We start from the raw sequence: 22,064 nt of genomic DNA on the forward strand, positions 1-22,064 counted from the left end.
ATATGATCATCTGAATAGATGCAGAAAAGGCATTTTACAAAATTCAACATCAATTAATGATTTAAAAAAAACTCTCAACAAACTCAGGAAAAAATGAAATTGTCTTAACATAATTAAGGCCATTAATCAAAAGCCTGCTGCCAACATCATATACAACAGTAAAAAATGGAAAGCACTTAGTCTAAGATCAGGAAAAATGCAAGGATGTCCATTCTTGTCACTTTTACTTAACACAGTACTGGAAGTGCTAACCAGATCATTTAGGCAAGAAAAAGAAATAAAAGGCATCCAAAGAGGAAAAGAATAAAATTATTTCTGTTTGCAGATGGCATGACTGTAATTAAAAAAACCTAAGAATTCCACAAAAATCTGTTAGAATAAATAATACAATAAAGTTTCAGGATACAAAATCAACATATAGAAAACAGTTTCATTTCTATACCCTGACAATGAACAATCTAAAAAGGAAATTAAGAAAACAATCCCATTAAAAAAACATTTAAGGAGTTCCCGTCATGGTGCAGCAGTTAGCGAATCCGACTAGGAACCGTGAGGTTTCAGGTTTGATCCCTGGCCTTGCTCAGTGGGTTAAGATTCCGGCGTTGCCGGGAGCTGTGGTGTAGGTTGCAGATGCGGCTCAGATCCCGCATTGCTGTGGCTCTGGCGTAGGCCGGCAGCTACAGCTCAGATTAGACCCCTAGCCTGAGAACCTCCATATGCTGAAGGAAGTGGTCCTAGAAAAGGCAAAAAGACAAAAAAAACAAAAACCAAAAAACAAAAGACCATTTAAAAATGAACTTCAAGGAGGTGAAAACCATATACAAAGAAAATAACAAAACATTGGTAAATAAGAATAAAGAAGACAAAAACAAATTGAAAGACAATCTATGTTCATGGATTAGATGACTTAACATTGTCAAAATTTCCATACTGTCCAAAGTTATTTAACGATTCAATCCATGGGACCTAATCAAACTCAAAAGCTTTTACATGGCAATGGAAACCATTTTAAAAAATGAAAAGACAACCCACAAAATGGGAGAAAATCTTTGCCAATGATGCAATAGACAAGGGCCCAATCTCCAAAATATACAAACAACTCATGCAACTCAAACAACAACAACAACAACAAAAAACAAACAACACAATTAAAAAATGGACAGAAGACTAAACAGACATTTCTCCAAAGAAGACATACAGATGGCCAACACGCACATGAAAAAATGTTCAATATCACTAATTATTAGAGAAATGCAAAGCAAAACTACCACGAGGTACCACTTCACACCAGTCAGAATAGCCGACATTAACAAGACAACAAATACAAATGCTGAAGAGGGTGTGGAGAAAGAGGTACCCTCCTCCACAGTTGTTGGGAATGTAAATTGGTACAACCACTATGGAAAAGAGTATGGAGGTACCTCAGGAAACTAAATACAGAGCTACCATTGATCCAGCAATTCCACTGCTGGGCATATATCTGGACAAAACTTTCATTGAAAAATATACATGCACCCCTATGTTCATAGAAGCACTATTCACAACAGCCAAGATGTGGAAACAACCTAAATGTCCATCAACAGATGAATGGATGAAGAATATAGAATGGAAAGTTATTCAGCCATAAAAAAGACAAACTAATACCATTTGCAGCAACATGGATGGATCTAGAGACTCTCATACTAAGTGAGGTAAGCCAGAAAGAAAAAGACAAATACCATATGATATCACTTATTTGTGGAATCTAAACTATGGAACAAATGATCTTATCTAAAAATAATAAACAAACAAAAAACAGAAACAGATCATGTCCGAGAAGAGCAGACTTGGGGTTCTGAGGGTCAGGGGGGAGGAGAGGGAGTGGGATAGATGGGCATTTTGGGGGCTTGGGGGATGCAAACGGTTATATTTGGAATGGATGGGTAATGGGATCCTACTGTACAGCACAGGGAAATGTGTGTGACTGGGTCACTTTGTCGTACAACAGAACTTGATGAAACATTGTAAATCAACTATTTTAATAATCATAATAATAAAATGATGCATCAAAAAAAGATTCAATCCAAACCTATCAAAGTTCCAATGGCATTTTATTTTACTGAAATAGAAAAAAAATCCTATTATTTACATGGAATCAAAATAAGCCTCAAATAGCCAAAACAACCTTGAGAAGAATAGCTTACCTGGAGGTATCTTCCTGACACATAAACAAGTGGGACAGAGTGTAAGAGTCCAGAAGTAAATCTACACAGATATTTTTTATTAGAATGAAGAACTCACATTCTATTCCTAGTTTTCTGATAGCTTTAAAAATCATGAATTTTGCCAAATTCATTTTCTGCCTCTATTGATACGATTATATGGTTATTCATGTTTATATTGTAAGTATGATAAATTATTAGATTTTCATATGTTAAACTAACCTTGCATTCCTTAGATAAACCCCATTTGGTCACAATGCACTACATTTTTAAAAAATTTTGATTATTTAATTTGCTACGATTTTGTCAAATATTGTTACATATACTCGCACTAAGGATATTTGTCTGTACCTTTTATTTTGTAATGTCTTTGCCTGACTTTGCTATCAGGATAATGCTGATCTTTTAAAATGAGTTGGTAAGTGTTCCTTTATTCACTATTTTCTGCATGAATATGTAAGTTGACCTTATTTCTTAGATAGAATTAATCAATAAAGCTCTGTCTAGAATGTTCTTTGTGTGAAAAATTGTAATTAAATTTTTGATTTCTTAAAAAATTATAGAGCTTTAACATTTTCTAGATTTCTCATCTCATTTTTAGTAATGTGTATCTTACAAGGTATTTGCACATTTTAAGTGGTTAAATTTATTAGTATAAAGTTGTTCACACTATTTCCTTATTATTTTTACTTATACCTATAAAATCTGAGTGCTGCCTTCTCTTTAATTTTAGGTAGCAATAATTTCTCTATAACTCTATCTACTTATTTATCTGTTGCTATCTCTCTGATCAGTTTGGTCAGGTAAATTAAAAATGAACAAAATATTTTAACAAAGACTTCACCCAAAATGATATACAAATGGTAAACAAGCACACGAAAATGTTTATACCATTAATCATCACAGAAGTACAACTTTAGTCAAATTCAGTATACCTACACACCGTTAGAATGACTAGAGTAAACAAATTAAAAACTTGATAATACCAAGTACTGATGAGGACGTGGCTCAATCTGAAGTCATACTTTGTTGATAGGAATGTAAAATACCACAGCCACTATGGAAAACAGTTTTACAGTCTCATAGAGTTATTCAAATACTTGCCATATATAACTGAGTAATTCCATCCTAAGGTGTTTACTCCCAGGAGAAAAGCAAACTTTAGTTAACACAAAAAGTCTGTCTGTAAATGTTTATAGTGGCTTTATTCATAATTCCAAAATGCTAGAAACAACCAAATGTGGTGAATGAATAAATAGTGGTACATTCATATAGTAGAATATTAACAGTACAATACTAACAGTAAAACAGGAATAAATTAATGAAACACAATATGAATGGCCCCCAAATACATTATGCCAAGAGAAAAAAACCCATACTCGAAAGGCTATATTAAGTATACATACATTTAGATGACATTCTGGAAAAAGTGAAATTGTAGCAACAGAAAGCAGATCAGTATCAGAGCCCCGGGATGGGGGACTAGATGACTGCAAAGGAACAAAGGAATGATGAAATTGCTCTTTATTTTGATTGTATAGTTGTTGCATGATTCATGATTCTTATCAAAGCTCATAGAACTTAACACCAAGAAGAAAGCATCTTATTGTATAATATGAATTATACCATATAAAAAGATTTCATATAATCTTCTGCAATTTACTCTTTCATTCAATATAATGTTTCTAGTACTCATCCATGTTGTCTGTATAGATCTAGTTTGTTAACTTTCTTTGATGAATAACACTATATTGTGTAAATATTTCAAACATGCTTTTCCATCCATTCTCCTGCAAATATATTTTGGAGTTGTTTTTCAGTTTTTCGTTATCTATTAAGCACAATACTGCTCCATAGTTCTGAAACAAATCTCATTGTTCACATATGCTAGAATTTTCTGAGTTCTCTAGCTAAGAGCAGAATTGCGGAGATTTAGGGAATGTCCTTGTTCAATGTTACAAAATAATCAAGACATTTTCTTCTCAAGTGGTAGTCCCAATGTACACTCATACTTGCAGTGTTTACTAAATCATTTCTAGGGTTTCACAATTTCATCAGCACTTGGTATTGTCAGCCTTCTTAAATTCTGCACCCTGCTCAGTGTAAAATTGATTCATCTTGTGGTTTTAATTGGCATCTTCCTAGTTACTATGGAGGTGGAGCATCTTTTCATGTTTTATTTTGGTTTTCTTTCTATTCCTAATTCCTCTTTTTCTTCTTGTCCATTTTCCCACTAGGTTTCTTGTCTTTTCCTTTTTCATTCATAGGTATCTTGAAGTAGGTATTCTTTGGGAGTCTTCTTTAGTTAGTACTGAACGTGAGATCTGTGGACCTGAAATAAGTAGACTGCCACATATTTCTCTAGCAAAGATGGGCTTACTTGGGTTTAGCAGAGCATTGTAATTTGAGGTCTGCAATCATGGTGAACAACTTGCAAGTGCCCCATAGGGCAATGCTTTTAGAGAGAGAAAAAGGAAGTTGGTGGGCTATAGTAAACAAAGTGTCTATGACTTTTCATAGGCTGAGTCCTTGCCAGGAAAGAAGTGGAGGCTTTCTTCCCTCTGTTGGTCTCCACTATCCTCACAGGGCATGAGAGGTCCCCACCCTGGTTTTTCAGTTCTGTTTAACGAAGATTTTCATTTATTAATTTTTTTACAGATATAACAGTTAAGTTAGACTCAGATTAATTTTAGCAAGAATATTTAATAGGTGATCTTGTGTGCTTCCTATTGCAGGTAATATCACTACTTACAATCCTAAAATTACTCATTTGTTTAAAATGCTGATCGCCAGATACCTCCACTGTAAAGTAACTTTTTTTCATTTACAATTATCAAGTAATCTGTGGTGTAAAAAAGTGCCACATATTGCATTATTTTTTAATGTATCAGTGAGGTCAATTATTTCTTGGGGCTTGCAAAATAGCAGCTGTTTATAATTATTTTGCTCCATTATTGGCAGGCATTTTCCAAAGGAAAAAAAAAAACAGCTTTCCCTCATTAATAGGAGATATATAGTTTATTTTCAAAAGGTCTGTATTAAATGCTTAATTTTTCCTTTAATCACCAATTTTCAGAGTAAGGATTTGATGTAGTCTGTCTTCAATGAATTCCCACTATAGAAATGACAGCTTCTCTAGTCAAGTTCTAGTTTCATTTTATCTTATTATTGATCTAGTTTTCAGCTCTTTCTTTCTGGCCTCTGGGCATTTCCTCTAGATTTTTGTTGCTTTGTTTCAACTTCAGGTATGCATTTTTTAAAAATTTATTTTTTTTATTTTCCCACTGTACAGCAAGGGGATCAAGTTATCCTTACATGTATACATTACAATTACATTTTTTCCCCCTTTGTTCTGCTGCAACGTGAGTGTCTAGACAAAGTTCTCAATGCTATTCAGCAGGATCTCCTTGTAAATCTATTCTAAGTTGTGTCTGATAAGCCCAAGCTCCCGATCCCTCCCACTCCCTCCCCCTCCCTCCCCCTCCCATCAAGCAGCCACAAGTCTTTTCTCCAAGTCCATGATTTTCTTTTCTGTGGAGATGTTCCTTTGTGCTGGATATTAGATTCCAGTTATAAGTGATATCATATGGTATTTGTCTTTGTCTTTCTGGCTCATTTCGCTCAGTATGAGAGTCTCTAGTTCCATCCATGTTGCTGCAAATGGCATTATATCATTCTTTTTATGGCTGAGTAGTATTCCATTGTGTATATATACCACATCTTCTGAATCCAATCCTCTGTTGATGGACATTTGGGTTGTTTCCCTGTCCTGGCTATTGTGAATAGTGCCGCAATGAACATGCAGGTGCATGTGTCTCTTTTAGGTAGAATTTTGTCCGGATAGATGCCCAAGAGTGGGATTGCGGGGTCATGTGGAAGTTCTATATATAGATTTCTAAGGTATCTCCAAACTGTTCTCCATAGTGGCTGTACCAGTTTACATTCCCACCAGCAGTGCAGGAGGGTTCCCTTTTCTCCACAGCCCCTCCAGCACTTGTTGTTTGTGGATTTATTAATGATGGCCATTCTGACTGGTGTGAGGTGATATCTCATGGTAGTTTTGATTTGCATTTCTCTAATAATCAGGGATGTTAAGAGTACTTTTTCATGTGCTTGTTGGCCATCTGTACATCTTCCTTGGTGAATTGTCTATTCAGGTCTTTTGCCCATTTTTCCATTGGGTTGTTGGTTTTTGGCTGTTGAGTTGTGTAAGTTGCTTGTATGTACTAGAGATTAAGCCCTTGTCAGTTGCATCATTTGAAACTATTTTCTCCCATTCTGAAAGTTGTCTTTTTGTTTTCTTTTTGGATTGCTTTGCTGTGCAAAAGCTTTTCAGTTTGATGAGGTCCCATGGGTTTATTTTTGCTCTAATTTCTATTGCTTTGGGAGACTGACCTGAGAAAATATTCATGATGTTGATGTCAGAGAGTGTTTTGCCTATGTTTTCTTCTAGGAGTTTGATGGTGTCCTGTCGTATATTTAAGTCTTTCAGCCTTTTTGAGTTTATTTTTGTGCATGGTGTGAGGGTGTGTTCTAGTTTCATTGCTTTGCATGCAGCTGTCCAGGTTTCCCAGCAATGCTTGCTGAATAGACTTTCTTTTTCCCATTTGATGTTCTTGCCTCCCTTGTCAAAGATTAATTGACCATAGGTGTCAGGGTTTATTTCCGGGTTCTCTATTCTGTTCCATTGGTCTGTCTGTCTGTTTTGAAGGTATGCATTTTTTTTTAACTCCAAATATTTATTAAGTGACAGATGTTGTTCTAAGGATACAGAAGTAAACAAAGCAAAATCTCTAATATCAAGGAGCTAACATTACAAGAATGCTTATTACATTAACCCATGCATTTTCGCAGGTATTGCAATCTGGAAATATTAGATATTACGGCGGTTTTAAGGTATGAGTAATAATTTATAGATATTTTTCTATCAGTTTTGAGAACAAATGTTTGAAAAAACAGAAAATAGGAAGTCCAGTTAGGAAAGAATTGCAGTATTCCAAGTATGAAAATGTTCAATTAGTAGGTAGAAATGAGAATGGAGAAGAAGGTGCGATTGCAGGAATATCCTGAAGGAAGAAATAACAGAATTTTGTAATTGTTTTAATGAGAGGGCATGATACAAACGACAATGTCAGTTCCAAATATTCTTCCATTGAAGACTGAAAGAATGACTACAATACTGACAGAAACAGTGTAGCCTGTGTGAATGAGTGGGCAGATAAAAATCTCTCTTAGTGGGTATGAACTATGGCTATATTTAACATTCCATGTAGTACACTGTATTTACTTACTGCAGCTGAAAAAGGCTGTGGAACAACTGTGTGGACATGGCCCGAGGTGACTGAAAATACATAGCTAGAAGAGAGAAAGTGACAGGATTACAGGTCAGAAGAAGTAGAGATGCCTTCTTTGTATCCCTAGAGCCTGGTTTGATGTTTGGTACAAAGCTGGTCCTTAATATTTATTGAATTAATGGTCTAAGTCATTTGCATAAATGTTAAGCTAAGCCCATAGGAATAGATCTCATTACTTGTTAAGGTTCAAAAACAGGTCTTCTTCCCTATGGCCTGCATTGCCACCAGTTGCCAGTCTCAGAGAAAACCATTCCAACGTTCCCTCAGAGACAACGGGCGAGGAAGTTGTAATTTCAGGAGCTTTGGGTAGAAAAAAAAAAATTGTATTCTAGATTTAGAATACCAAAGTGGAAGTGACAGATCTGCCACTCCATCAAAGTTGCTATTAATTTTATTTATTTTATACGACGGTCAGACTATCTGCACAAGTCACAGCTTCTCGGTGCAATTCCTCTTCCACAATGCCCCCAAACACAACCTCACTTTACAGGTTAATAACCGTGGGCTGCACTGCTTTAGAACATTCTCTAATTAAAAGGTTTACAAATTTGCTTTCCCTCTTTACAAGCTAAGGACCAGAAATTCCTATTCAGCCGTGGTGTGTGACTCTTTCAATTCCCATCCTCAAGGGGGCGGAGACCACAGAGTCATACCTTCCTTAAAGACGCGCTCGGAAACCTGCCGAAAAAAACCTTTACTTTCTGCTCCAGGGTGCGTCAGATTAGCCCTGCAGGCGAGCGCTGCGCACTGAGCCTGCGCATATTGGCGCGGCAGAGTGGGCGCATGCGCTTTGAGGAGGAGCTGAGAGAGGCTTTGCTGGGCGGGCCTAGGCTGCTGCAGTGCTTCGGGGCCCAGGAGCCGTGGGAGGAGTCGCCGGCCTCACCGTGGTAACCACAGCGCCGCTGCTGCCCCGCCTCGCAGGCCTCAGGACTGTCATCGCCTTTGGCTGTGGGGTACTTTGGCCAGCGTCCCCGGAAATAGCCCCGCCGGCCTCTCAGACACCCCCATCCTCCCCGCGCCGCCGTCGCCGCCGCCATGCAGGGGGAGGACGCCAGATACCTCAAAAGGTGACGACTCCCCAAAGCTCGGTCCTACCCTTCTTCCCGGGACCCTGAAGATACGTTTAAGAGGTTCTTGGGTTGGCCTTGAGGTGTCACTGGGCAAAGCTTGAAGCTTAAGAGAGCGGTGGGAGACTGGAGAAATCACGGAAAGGGAGGGGAAAAGGTGAATTGGAAAGAGGAAGGGGCTCTTGGGGGTGTGAGTTTTTCCATCTTCTGCCCTGACTCAGCGGGGCGCTGAAAGCTTTGAAGAGCCTCCCTTGAACACTGTACGGTTTTCTTGCTACCGTACATTGTTCAGGGGAGAGGGGCAAAGGGAGGAGTAATCCGCGTCTTCCTGTTCCCCCGCCCCCACCCCATTCTCGGACTCTCCATTTTCCTGCATAGATAAATCCTGTGGGAGCCTGGAAATGAGATCTTCTGGTGCCTCTGTCCTCTGCCTCCAATATGGGGTTCGCTGCCGAGGGGTTTTGAAATGATGAAGGGGAAAGAATTAATGGGAGGCTGGATTGAGATGTTGCTTTCCAGTCTATTTCTGCTTTCCTCATCCATTTCATTCATTTCACTGCCATATATACAGTATAATTTTTGTAGGGGGTTCATAATTATCAAGGGATTTGTTCAGGAGCTTGACGTGAAACAGGCCATCATTTCTTTAGTTTAAAAATATTTGTAGTATCAATTACTTCTTAAGGAGAAATGTAAGCTATTGGAAATGTTTATTTGACGCAAATCAAAGATAAGATCATCCCTGGTAAAAAGGATACTTCTCGCTGGACCAAGAGTTAGCAGTGATCCAATAGAAAAATTCTTAATTAGGACTCTACATTTTTAGTAAAGTGCCTGTTACTAATTGGGTATATATTCCTAGAGAGTCACGTATATTCTTTAGAACTCAGTTCCCTTATCTAAAAATGGGGCAGATATTATCTTAGAGATATGGGGACCAATATGAAAATATTTTATTTTTAAAAGATAGAACATACATGTAAGGCAGTGGCATCATTTCATTTCAATTAATAATATACTTTTACCGAATATATTTATCCTGACTTGGCAGGACCCTGATCATCACAGAAAGAGGTCTAACCTTTAAAGATTTAGCTCTTTAAAGGGATTGAACTATTGTAAAATCAATCAACCAACTAACCAATTGCATTTACTGTCTTTGCAGGACTGAGGCATATATTGCCTGCCTGTCCCATTTTATATAAATATATCTAAAACTGTTAAGTAACTAGGGCTTATCATTAAAAATTTTAAAAAGAAATGTGTGATCATAACAAGAATATAGTCAGCATTTATTTCCTCATTGAATTTTGCTGACATTGATTATTTAAAAATCTTGATGGAAAATTTTATGAAAGAAGAAAAGACATTCTTTCTCCTTCAGCTTTAAATTCAAGATTGTTCTTGAGCAAAGACTCACTATTAAACACACCATTAGCTTATTTTCATGTAATATAGTTGTGCCAGAAGATAGTTTTTCTTAATATTCTTGTGCCCTATGGTCCCTTAGGTAACCTATGACTTGTAATTTTCAACCTATTGCTTACTTTTGAAGCTATGTTATATAGCGTTCAGCAAATAAACTCAAGCAAGTCATTATAATGTTTGAAGTAATATAAGGTCAATCTAGAAAGGTTGAAATAGACACTTCTCAGTTTTGTCCAATTTTGACAGTGTAAATAAAATGTTTGCATTGCTCACTTTCAGTTTAGAAATATGCATCTGACAATCATACAGGGTAATGGTTTATCTGAGAGAACCTTCCATTTTAATGATTGATTTTGTGATAATTACATGTATTACAAAACCTTTTGTAATATTTTTACTTTTATTATTTTGTGTTTAACAATGGGGCAGTATGTTTTCACTATAATTGATTCACTCTAATTTTATTTTTTTTTAAGTTTTAATTTCTTTTTTTGTTTTTAGGGCCACATGTGCGCCTAATGGAAGTTCTCAGGCTGAGGGTCGAATTGGAGCTGCAGTCACAGCAGCATAGGATCTGAGCCACATCAGCAACCTGCACCACAGCTCAGGATACTTAACCCACTGAGCAAGGCCAGGGATGGAACCCACATCCTCATGGTTACTGGTTGGGTTCATTACTGCTGAGGCACAATGGGAATTCCAACACTCTAATTTTTATGAGTTAATTTCAGTGATTTCATTGTAGCTGTCACTGAGGAATCTCTAGTGTATTTATGTTTACATTTAATAGATTATGGAATCAAAAATTGGATTTCTTTTTTTTTCATCTACCGGTTAGTGTTTTGATTCAGTAGTGCTTAGTACATACTTGCCAAATACCTAGTGCATGCCTAGCATTGTTCTGGTCACTGGAGAAATGATTAAGTAAACACAGTTCATATCCTCAATCAGATATGCACACAGATAGTTAACAGCCAGTGATTTTTTTTTTTCCTCTTAAACCTCTGATGGTTTTCTATTGCTCTTAGAGCACCTACCTTTTCAGCTTCATCTCTCTGTTCCCCTTCTGCCCCCAATAATTCCATATTTCAGTCTTATAGAAGTAACTTCATTTAGATCCCTGTGTGTTTCAGTGTTAGATTCCAAATGCCATTCCCATTGTCTGGTACTTGCCTTCTTTTTTACTCAGCTAATTCTTCGTCTTTCCTGTTTTAGCTTAAATGTCACTTTTTCTGGAAGGTCTTCCTGATCTGCTGTTTCCTATCCCACAATCCATGTCAAATATACCTGCTAGCATGTGGTGATATATAAAGTTTTGTTTTTTCCCTCTGTTACTACTTTATTGTTATTTGTCTTTCCTGCCAGTCTATATAAACTTCAAAAGGGTAAGGTACTATGTATCTTACTTCCCATTGTATCCTTAACACCAAGCACAGTGCCTGGAACATAAGTATGCACTAAACAGTTATTGAATGAAATGAGAATAAGACTACAAAGAAAAATGGGCCAAATCATTTAGGACTTATGACTGTCATAAAGAGTTGAGAATTATAATGAGTAATAGCAAACTATTGAAGGATTTTAAGAGTGAATGGCCTTCATTCATTCAATAGCTATTTGAAATGCTACCGTGTAAAAGTTAATTTGCCAAGTGATAAAAAGTGTTAGATGAAAACTTTCTCCCACCCTCTTTGGTGCTTAAAATATAGCAAGGAATACAGACTTTAAATAGTATATTATCAAAAGCACTGACTGTATTTATGCTATGTACTCTATTATGATAAGTGAAATAAGTATATGGCCTTTTCACAAAGTATAAAGTTTTCAGTGTTTATCCATGTTTTAGCATTCATCAATATTTCATTCCTTTATTAGTTGAGTAGTAATTTGTTTATCCATTCACATTTGATAGACACTTAGGTTGTTTCCTTCTATTGGCTATTGTGAATAAAGCTGCTATGAACATTCCTGTACTAGTTTTTGTTGGAATATTTGTTTTCTCTCTTTTAGTGTATAAATACATATATATATATATGTATATATGTATATACACACGTACACACGACTATAATATATATATATGTAGTTGTTTGTTACTGGGTCAAATGTTTATTCTATGTTTAACTTACTGAGAAACCACCAAACTGCCATAGTGGCTTCATCATTTTACACGTCTACCAGCAATGTATGAGAGTTCCAGTTATTCTACATCTTACTAACACTGTTTTCTGTTTTTTTTTTTAATTATAGAAATTCTAATGGATGTGAAATGCTATGTTATTGTGGGTTTTGATTACATTACCCTAGTTACTCAGTGACATTGAGCATCTTTTCATATACTTCTTGCCTTTGTTTTTTGGGGGAAAAAAAAGAGTTCTTTATATATTCTTAATACTAAACACTTAGCAGATAAATGATTTGCAAATATTTTGTCCCATTCTGTGGATTGTGTTTTCACTCTCTTCATGGTATCCTGTCATATGTAAAAATTCTAAGTTTATTTTTTTCTTTAGTTGCTTTTGCTTTTGATATTATTGTTTAAGAAACCATTGCCAAATCCAAGGTCACAATGTCTTCCCTCGATATTTTATAAGGGTTTTATATGTTTAGCTATAAAATTATATCTGATCCATTTTAACCTAATTATGAGATGTGAAGTAAGCATTCACTTTCATTCTTTTGCATGTGAATATCCAGTTGTCTCAACATCATTTGTTAAAGAGATTATTCTTTCCCCCAATGAAAGGTCTTATTGAAAATCAATTAACTGCAGTGGATGTAGGGGTTTGTTTCTGGACTCAGTTCTGTTCCATTGACCTCTGTGTCTGTCTTTATGCTAACACCTCACTTTTTTTAAATTTAGTTTTTATTTTATATTGGAGTATAGTTTATTTACAATGTTGTGTGAGTTTCAGGTTTACAGCAAGGTGATTCAATTTTATATATACATACATCCATTCTTTTTCAGATTTTTATATGGGTTATTACAGAATATTGAGTAGAGTTCTCTGTGCTATACAGTAGGTTTCCCTTGATTATTTATTTTGTATATAATAGTGTGTACATGTTAATCCCAAACTCCTAATTTAAACCCCACCACCACCTTTCCCCTTTGGACACCATAAGTTTAATTTCAAAGCCCGTGAGTCTGGTTTGTTTTTTTTGTTTTTTTGTTTTTTTGTTTTTCTTTTGTCTTTTGTCCTTTTAGGGCCACAGCTGCGGCATGTGGAGGTTTCCAGGCTAGGGGTCTAATCGGAGCTATTGCTGCTGGCCTGCACCACAGCCACAGCAACGCCAGATCCGATCCACATCTGCAACCTACACCTCATGGCAACACCGGATCCTTAACCCACTGAGTGAGGCCAGGGATTGAACCTGCAACTTCATGGTTCCTAGTCGGATTTGTTTCCACTGTGCCACGACAGGAACTCTGTTTTATAAATAAGTTCATCTATATCATTTTGGCCCATGCATGTCGCTGCAAATGCCATTATATCATTCTTTTTTATGGCTGAGTAATATTCCACTGTATATATGTACCACATATTCATCCATTCTTCTATCAGTGGACATTTAGGTTGCTTCCATATCTTGGCTATTATAAATAGAGCTTCATTGAACATTTGGTGCATGTATCTTTTCAAATTCTGATTTTCTCCAGATATATTCCCAGGAGTGGGATTGCTGGATCACATGGTGGTTCTATTTTTAGTTTTTCATTTATTTATTTGTCTTTTTACCTTTTCTTTAGCTGTTCCTGTGGCATATGGAGGTTCCCAGGCTAGGGGTCTAACTGGAACTATATCTGGCCTACGCCACAGCCACAGCAACATGGGATCCGAACCGCACCTGCAACCTACACCACAGCTCACGGCAACGCCAGATCCTTAACCCATTGAGCACGGCCAGGGATTGAACCTGCAACCTCATGGTTCCTAGTTGGATTTGTTGACCACTGTGCCACAATGGGAACTCCTAGTTTTAGTTTTTTAAGCAAGCTCCATTTTGATCTCCCTAATGGTTGTACCATGTTTCATCCCCACTAATGGTGTAGGGAGTTTCCCTCTTCTCCATACCCTCTCCAGTATTTATTGTTTGTAGACTTATTTTAAAAAATTTATTGCACATGATTTATAGTGTTCTGTCAATTTCTGCTGTACAGCAAAGTGACTCAGTATATACATGTATATACATTCTTTTTAATGTGTTTTCCATCATGGTCTGTCCCAAGAGTTTGGGTATAGTTTCCTGTGCTATGCAGTAGGAAATTGTTATTTATCCTTTCTAAATGTAATAGTTTGCATCTACCTAACCCCAAACTCCCAGTCCATCCCATTCCCTCCCGTTTCCACCTTGGCATCCACAAGTCTGTTCTGTGTGTCTGTGAGTCTGTCTCTGTTTCATAGATAGGTTCATTTACACCATATTTTAGAATTCACATATAAATGATATCTTATGATATTTGACTTTTTCTTTCTGACTTACTTCACTTAGCATGAGAATCTCTATTTGCATACATGTTGCTGAGAATGGCATTATGTTGTTTTTTTTATGTCTGAGTAGTGCTCCATTACGTATATATATCACCTCTTCTAAATCCATTCATCTCTGGATGGATATTTAGGTTGCTTCCATTTCTTGGCTATTGTGAATACTGCTGCAGTGAACATAGGGGTACATGTATCTTTTTGAATTATAGTGTTGTCTGGATATATGCCCAGGAGTGGGATTGCTGGATAATATGGTAATTCTATTTTCAGATTTCTGAGGACCTCAGTACTGTTTTCTGTAGTGGCTGTACCAATTTACATTCCCACCAACAGTATAGGAGAATTCCCTTTTCTACACACCCTTTCCAGCATTTGTTATTTGTAGACATTTTAATGATGGCCATTCTGACTCGTGTAAGGTGGTACCTCATTGTAGTTTTGATTTGCATTTTTCTAATAATTAGTGATATTGAGCATCTTTTCATTTGCCTACTGGCCATCCCTATGTCTTCTTTAGAGAAACATCTTTTTAGGTCTTCAGCTCATTTTTTGATTGGGTTGTTTTTTGTTTTTGAGTTGTTTGTATATTTTGGAGATTAAAACCTTGTCAGTTGCATCTTTGCAAATATTTTTTCCCATTCTTTAGGTTGTCATTTTGGTTTTTTGTTTTAATGGTTTCCTTTGCTGTGCAAAAGTTTGTAAGTTTGATTAGGTCCCATTTGTTTATTTTGTTTTTATCCTTTTGCCTTGGGAGACTGACCTAGTAAGATATTTATAAGATTTATATCAGAGACTGTTTTGCCTATGTTCTCTTCTAGGAGTTTTATGGTGTCATAGCTTATGTTTTAAGTCTTTAATCCATTTTAAGTTTATTTCTTGTGCATGGTTTGTGGATGTGTTCTAATTTCATTGATTTACATGCAGCTGTCCAATTTTTCCAGCACCAAAATATGTATTTGAGTGTTACATATTAGGTATATTCATGTGATGAGTGTAAAATTCTCTTCTTGAATTGATCCTTTTATCATTAAACAGTGTCTTTCTCTGGGACTTCCCATAGTGGCTCAGTGGAAACAAATCTGACTAGTATCCATGAGGACGTGGGTTCGATCCCTGGCCTCACTCAGTGGGTTAAGGACCCAGCGTTGTGGTGAGCTGTGGTGTAGGTTGCAGGCGTGGCTCAGATCCTGCATTACTCTGGCTGTGGTGTAGGCCGGCAGCTGCAGCTCCAGTTCAACCCCTAGCCTGGGAACTTCCATGTGCCATGGTGCGGCCCTAAAAAGACAAAAAGAAAAAAGTTTCTTTCTGTATCTTTTTTTATGGCCTTTGTTTTAAAGTCTGTTTTGTCTGATACGAGTATTGCAACTCTCACCTTCTTGTCATTTCCATTTGTGTAAAGCACATTTCTTCCATCCCCTTATTTTCAATATATGTATGTCCTTTGCCCTAAGGTGGGTTTCTTGTAGGCAGCCTATTGTAAGTTTTTGGGGTTTTTTGTTTGTTTGTTTTTGTCTTTTTGCCTTTTCTTGAGCCACTCCCGTGGCGTATGGAGGTTCCCAGGCTAGGGGTTTAATCAGAGCTGTAGCTGCCGGCCTATACCAGAGCCACAGCAACACGGGATCCAAGCCATGTCTGCACACAGCTCACGGCAATGCTGGGTCCTTAACCCACTGAGCAAGGCCAGGGATCGAACCCACGACCTCATGGTTCCTAGTCGGATTTGTTAACCACTGCATCATGACAGGAACTCCTTGTTTTGTTTTGTTTTTTTTTTTAATCCAATCTGCCACTCTTTGTCTTTAGATTGGAGCATTCAGTCCATGACATTTAAGGTAATTATTCATATATATGTATTTATTACCATTTTAAACTTCCTTTTCCAGTTGATTCTATGTTTCTTCTTTGTTCCTTTTTCATCTTGTGGTTTGATGGTTTCTTTAGATTTTATGCTTGTGTTCTCTTTCTTTAATGTTTGCTTGAGTCTGTTGTATGTTTTTGATTTGTGGTTGCCCTATTTTTCAAACTGTATGTACTTTCTTTAGACTGAAAATCATTTAGGCTCAAACATATTCTAAAAAAGAGTTTACACTTTCTTACTCTCCTTCCCCAAGTTTTCTTATTTTGATGTCCTTTTTAACATCTTCATATTTATGCTTTTGGTGTTCCTTGTGTTTATTATCACTTCACAAGTAGGTGTTTTGTTTTGTTTTCTTTTTTTAACTGTATACTGGTTTATTTACATGTTTACATTCCAGTTGTGGTTTTTCTCCTTCCTATTTCTTGTTTCTTTATTTCTTTTTTTTTTAGAGGAGATATTTCAGTATTTCTTTTAGGTTTAGAATTGGTGTATTCTTTTAGTTTTTGCTTGTTTGAGAAATTCTTCATTTCTCCTCCTATTCTAAAATATAATCTTGCTGGGTGGAGTATTCTAGGTTGCAGATTTTTCCCTTTTAGAACTTTGAATATATCCTGCAATCCCTCTGGCCTGTAGCCTTTCTGTAGAGAAATCAACTGATAGTCTTATTGGGGTTCCCTTGTAATTAACTTTTGTTTTTCTCTTGCTGCCTTTAGAATCCTCTCTTTAACTTTTGCCATTTTTATTATACTATGTCTTGGTGTAGGTTTGTTTGGGTTCACCTTATTTGGAACCCAGTGTGCTTCCTGTATCTGGGTACATATTTCCTTCGTTAGAATTTGGAATTCTTCAGCCACAGTTTCTTCAGATATTTTCAATCTCCTTTTCTTTTTCTTCTTCTGGAATCCCTATTATGCATAAATTGGCCCACTTGATGTTATCCCATGGATCTCTTATATTGCTTTCATTTTTTTTCATTTGCCTTTCTGTTTCCTGTCCTGATTGAGTGAGTCCCATTATTCAAGTCGCTTATTCGTTCCTCTACATTATTTATGCTGCTATTCTTGGCCTTTGGAAATTTTCTAATTTTTTCTTGTTTCATCCTTAGAAGTTCTAGTTCCTTTTTTAAAGTAATCAACATTGCTGTCAATAGCCTTTCTTAATATGTTCAGTATTTTCATTATATTGTTTTGAACTTGGTATCTATTAGACTGAAAATGTCTGTTCCATTGTTTGCTCCTTCAGGGGAATTCTCCTGTTCTTTTAACTGAGAATTGTACTTTTGCTTCTTCATTTTGCTTGTATTTCTCTTTCTATGTCAGTTGAGGGGAAACAATCATCTACAGTATCTTGAAAGGCTGTGTATATGCAGGAGCATCACTGTGTCACTTATGGGGATTTACTATTTTTTTGGCATGAGGGCTGCTTTTTGTTTGGATGCTTGCTGTCTCTTTCCTTGGCGTGTACAGGCCATTATCCCCTTTATAGGGGGTGTGCAGGTGCATTGCCTGTGTGCACTTGCAGGGAGGTGGAGGCAATGGGCAGCACCCAGTCATGGGGGTCATTGGCAGTGGTGGCAACCCCTGGGGAGATGGGGAGGAAGGTGATGCCCAGCTATAAGGCTCTTGGCAGGGGTGGCAGGCTGAGCATGCTCTTGGAGAGGTAGGGGTGGCGGGTGGTGCCCAGTCATGGAACCTTTGCAGTAGCTGCAACCCCTAGGGAGGTAGGGTTGGTGGGTAGTGCCTGATCATTGGGCCCTTGGCAAGAGTGGTGGTGGTGGCAGGCCATGTGTGCTCCTGGGGAAGTGACAGATGGCGCCAGGTTTCCTGACCCTTGACAGTGGAGATAGCCCACAGGGGGTTGATGGAGGGTGGTGCCTGGTCTTAGGACTGTCTACAGCAGGGGCTGTGCCCACCTCTGGAGTTCAAGATGGCTCTTTTAGCTTTCATATGCTCCCGTAGCCCATATAAGTGATGCCCTGCTGCCTTCAAGCTCACACATGGAAAAAGAAGTTCCTGTGGCAGTCCTACTACCTCCTCTTGCACTCCCCAACAATAAGCCCTTGCTTCTCTGGCAGGCCCAGGGCTCCTCATTCCCTCTGCTGTGGCATACCACACTCTGTGCCCCTCAGGCTGTTTCCATGCAGCCAACCTCAGTCCCTCCCCAGGTCTCTCTGAAGCCCCAAGCTTCTTAGGCTGGGGTGTGCCAGGCAGTGCCACTGAATTTGTATATGGCTCTCTCTCTACTTTTACCCTCCTCAGACTGGCTGCTGCACTTTTCTCCAAAGCTTTGAAGCTACCCTTCTGCCCCAGGTGATCTCCCCACCAGTTAGGGGGTTTCCTGGCATGTGGAAACATTTCCTCTTTCACAGCTCTTTCCCAGGGGTGCTGGTCCTGTCCTGATTCTTTTCCTCTTCTCTCTCTTTTTTTGTTTTTTGTTTTTTTGTTTTTCCATTTTGTCCTACCAAGTTATGTGGAGATATTCTTGCCCTTGAGGTCTTCTGCCAGCATTCAATAAATGTTCTATGAGAATCATTCTACATGTAGGTTTTTTTTTTTTTTAATGTATATGTATTTGTGGGAGAAAGAGAGCTCCATGTCCTACTCCTTTGCCATCTCGATCTGATGGCCTATTTGTGGACTTTTTGATGATGGTCATTTTGACTGGTGTGAGGTGATACATCAGTGTAATTTTGATTTACATTTCTCTGATCATTAGCAATGTTGAACAACTTTTCATGTGCCTATTGGCCATCTGTATGTCTTCTTTGGAGAAGTGTCTGTTTAGGTTTTCTGCCCATTTTTTGATTAGGTTGTTTGTTTTTTGTTATTGAGTTTATAAGCTGTTTGTATATTTTGGAGATTGATCCCTTGTTCAAGTGGACTAATATTGGATCATTAATTAGTATCATTTACCAATATTTTCTCCCATTTTGTGAGTTGTCAGTTCATTATGCTTATGGTTTGCTTTGCTGTGCAAAACTTTTAACTTTAATTAGGTCCTATTTATTTTTTTTTATTTTCATTGCTTTGGGAGGTGCGATCAAAAAGATATTGCTGTGGTTCATGCCAGAGAGTGTTCTTCCCATATTATACTCAGAGTTGTATAGTGTCTGGGTTTATATTTAGGTCTTTAATCCATTTTGAGTTCATTTTTGTGTATGATGTTAGAGAGTGTTCTAATCTCATTCTTTTACATGTAGCTGTCCAGTTTTCCCAGCACCATTTATTGAAGATACTGTCTTTTCTCCATTGTATATTCTTGCCTACTTTGTCATAGATTAGTTGACCATAGGTGTGTGTATTTATTTCTGGCCTTTCTATCCTTTTCCATTGATCACTATTTCTATTTTTGTGCCAGTGCCATACTGCTTTGATGACTACAGCTTTGTAGTATCGTCTGAAGTCAGAGAGCCTGATAGCTCCAGCTCTGTTTTGTCCCCCCACCCCAGGATGGATTGATCTTATATCATGTTTACTATCATTACTTTGAATTCTTTTTCAAGTTGATTGCCTATCTCCACTTCATTTAGTTGTTCTGAGATTTTATCTTGTTCCTTCTTCTGGAATATATTTCTCTGCTGTTTCATTTTGTTTAACTTTATTGTTTGTGGTCTCCTTTCTGCAGGCTCCAAGATCATAATTCCTCTTTCTTCTTTATCTATGCCTTGGTGGGTTAGTCTGGTCCAAGGGCTTGTGCAAGCCTTCTAATGGGAGGCACTGGTTTCTGCCCACTGGTGGGTGGAGCTGTGTCTTTTCCTCTGTTGGGCATGTCCATGACAGGGGGTATGTTTAGAGGTAGCTGTGAACTCTTTATGACTTTAGGAAGCCTGTTTACTGATGGGTGCATGTGGCTGTGTTCCCACTCTGTTGGTTGTTTTGGCCCGAGGCATCCTAGCACAGGAGCCTGTAGGCTGTTGAATGGGACCAGGTCTCTTTGCCAAAATGATTATCTCTGGGAGAGCTCCAGGCTCCTATGGAGTCACTGCTTTATGTTGGACCCAGTGCATATGAGACCTTGTGTGTGCCCTCCAAGAGAGGAGTCTTTTTCCCCCAGTCCTGTGGAGCTCCTGCACTCAAGCCCTGCTTGTCGTCAAAGCAAAATTCTCTGGGGGCTCCTTCTCTTGATTCCATGTCCTCAGACTGGGGAACTTTATTTGATGTGGGGCTCAGAACTCTGTCTTGTGTAAGAACCTTTGTGATATAATTATTTTTCCTTGTGTGGGTCTCCCACCTGGTGAGTATGAGATTTGATTATAATACTCTCCTACCATCTCATTGTGGCTTCTTCTCTCTCTTTGGATGTAAAATATCTTTTTTTTTTTTTTTTTTGGTAGGTTCCAGTCTTTTTTATCAATGGTTGTTCAGCAGTTAGTTTTAATTTTGGTGTTTTCGTTAGAGGAGGTGGACTGCAAGTCCTTCTACTCTGCCATCTTGTCCAGAATCCTGTTTTGTCACTAGTGACCAATCTGGTGCTTGGTATACCTATGCTCTCAGTGATTGTTTGCCTTCTTTATTCTTGTTGTGGGTGAAACACCAAGTATATACCAAAAGCCAAAAGCTTTTGAGGGTTGTTCTTGTCATGGCGCAGCAGAAATGAATCCAACTAGGAACCATGAGGTTGCGGGTATGAACCTGGCATTGCTCAGGGGGTGAGGATCCAACATTGCCGTGAGCTGTGGTATAGGTCACAGAAACAACTCAGATCTGGCATTGCTGTGGCTGTGGCCTGGGTGGGCAGCTATAGCTCTGATTAGACTCCTAGCCTGGGAACCTCCATATGCCGGGAATGTGGCCCTAAAAAGCAAAAAAAAAAAAAAAAAAGATACTTTTGAGGGCCCTGTTGAGATTAAAGTCATACCTCATTGTTTTGGTTATTGTAGTTTTATAGCACTTTTCAAAATTAGGAAGTGTGACTCTTCCAACTTTGTTCTTCTTTTTCAAGATTTTTGTGGCCATTCATGGTCCCTTATGTTTCTATGTGAATTTTAGGAGTGCTTTTCCATATCTGCAAGAAAGGCCTGGGATTTTGGTAGGGATCGTATTGAATCTGTAGATTACTTTGGGGAATATTGCTGACCTAACAATATTAAGTTGTCCAGTCTGTGGATATGCGATGTCTCCATTTATTTAGTCCTTATTAATTTCTTTCAACAATATTTTACAGTTTTCAGTATGTAAGTGTTGTACCTCCTTGCTTACTATTCTTTTTGATTGTAAATGGAATGATTTTCTCCATTTTCTTTTCAGAATTTTCATTGTTAGTATATTAGAAATACAACATTTATGTGTGTACATTATGTATTTTGCAACTTTGCTGAATTTATTAGCTGTAATAGTTTTCAACACATGAGATTATGTCAGCTGCTGATAGAGTTTTGTTTCTTTTCAGTCTGGTTGCCTTCTATTCCTTTTCTATACCTCTTTGCTCTGGTTGAATTTCCAGTAGTGTGTTGAATGGAAGTGGTGAAAGCTGGTATCCTGATTTTAAGGAGAAGTCTTTCATTCTTTCATCATTGAGTATAATATTAGCCATAGAATTTTCATATATGTCCTTTATCATATTGAGGAAATTTCCTTTTATTTCTTTTATCGAATGTTTTAATCATGAAAGGATGTTGGATTTTGTCAAATTCTTTTTCTACTTCTTTGAAATAATAGTGTATTTTC

At 37.7% G+C, this 22,064-nt stretch overlaps 2 protein-coding genes across 11 annotated transcripts in view; one reads left to right on the forward strand and one right to left on the reverse strand.

Annotated features, from left to right (window-relative positions):
• NTMT2 (N-terminal Xaa-Pro-Lys N-methyltransferase 2) overlaps positions 1-8,319 on the reverse strand; it is a 76,751-nt gene extending 68,432 nt beyond the window's left edge. For all 4 annotated transcript variants that reach the window (XM_085020519.1, XM_085020518.1, XM_085020516.1 and 1 more), the window contains exons 1-2: positions 8,209-8,319; positions 7,493-7,556 (exon numbers count right to left, since the gene is read on the reverse strand). In XM_085020519.1, coding sequence (XP_084876645.1) covers position 7,493 — 1 coding nt within the window. In that variant the 5' untranslated portion in view covers positions 7,494-7,556; positions 8,209-8,319. The remainder of the gene's footprint in view (positions 1-7,492; positions 7,557-8,208) is intronic.
• The window catches only part of KIFAP3 (kinesin associated protein 3), a 184,048-nt gene that overhangs the window by 3,474 nt on the left and 158,510 nt on the right, over positions 1-22,064 (forward strand). For 6 of the 7 annotated variants that reach the window (XM_085022446.1, XM_005663106.4, XM_085022447.1 and 3 more), the window contains exon 1: positions 8,348-8,622. The exons of the other annotated variant lie outside the window; for it this stretch is intronic. Coding sequence is in view for 2 of the 6 variants with exons in the window: in XM_021089426.2 (XP_020945085.1) it covers positions 8,591-8,622 (32 nt within the window). In the remaining 4 variants the exon portion in view is untranslated. Of the gene's footprint in view, positions 1-8,347; positions 8,623-22,064 lie in introns of those variants that run through there. 7 annotated transcript variants of the gene reach the window in all.

Source organism: Sus scrofa, chromosome 4 (assembly GCF_054392235.1).
Source record: "Sus scrofa isolate SSC_HxYL_T2T_F1_AM1 chromosome 4, Sscrofa_HxYL_maternal_Yorkshire_Landrace_v2.0, whole genome shotgun sequence".
Lineage (NCBI taxonomy): Eukaryota > Metazoa > Chordata > Mammalia > Artiodactyla > Suidae > Sus > Sus scrofa.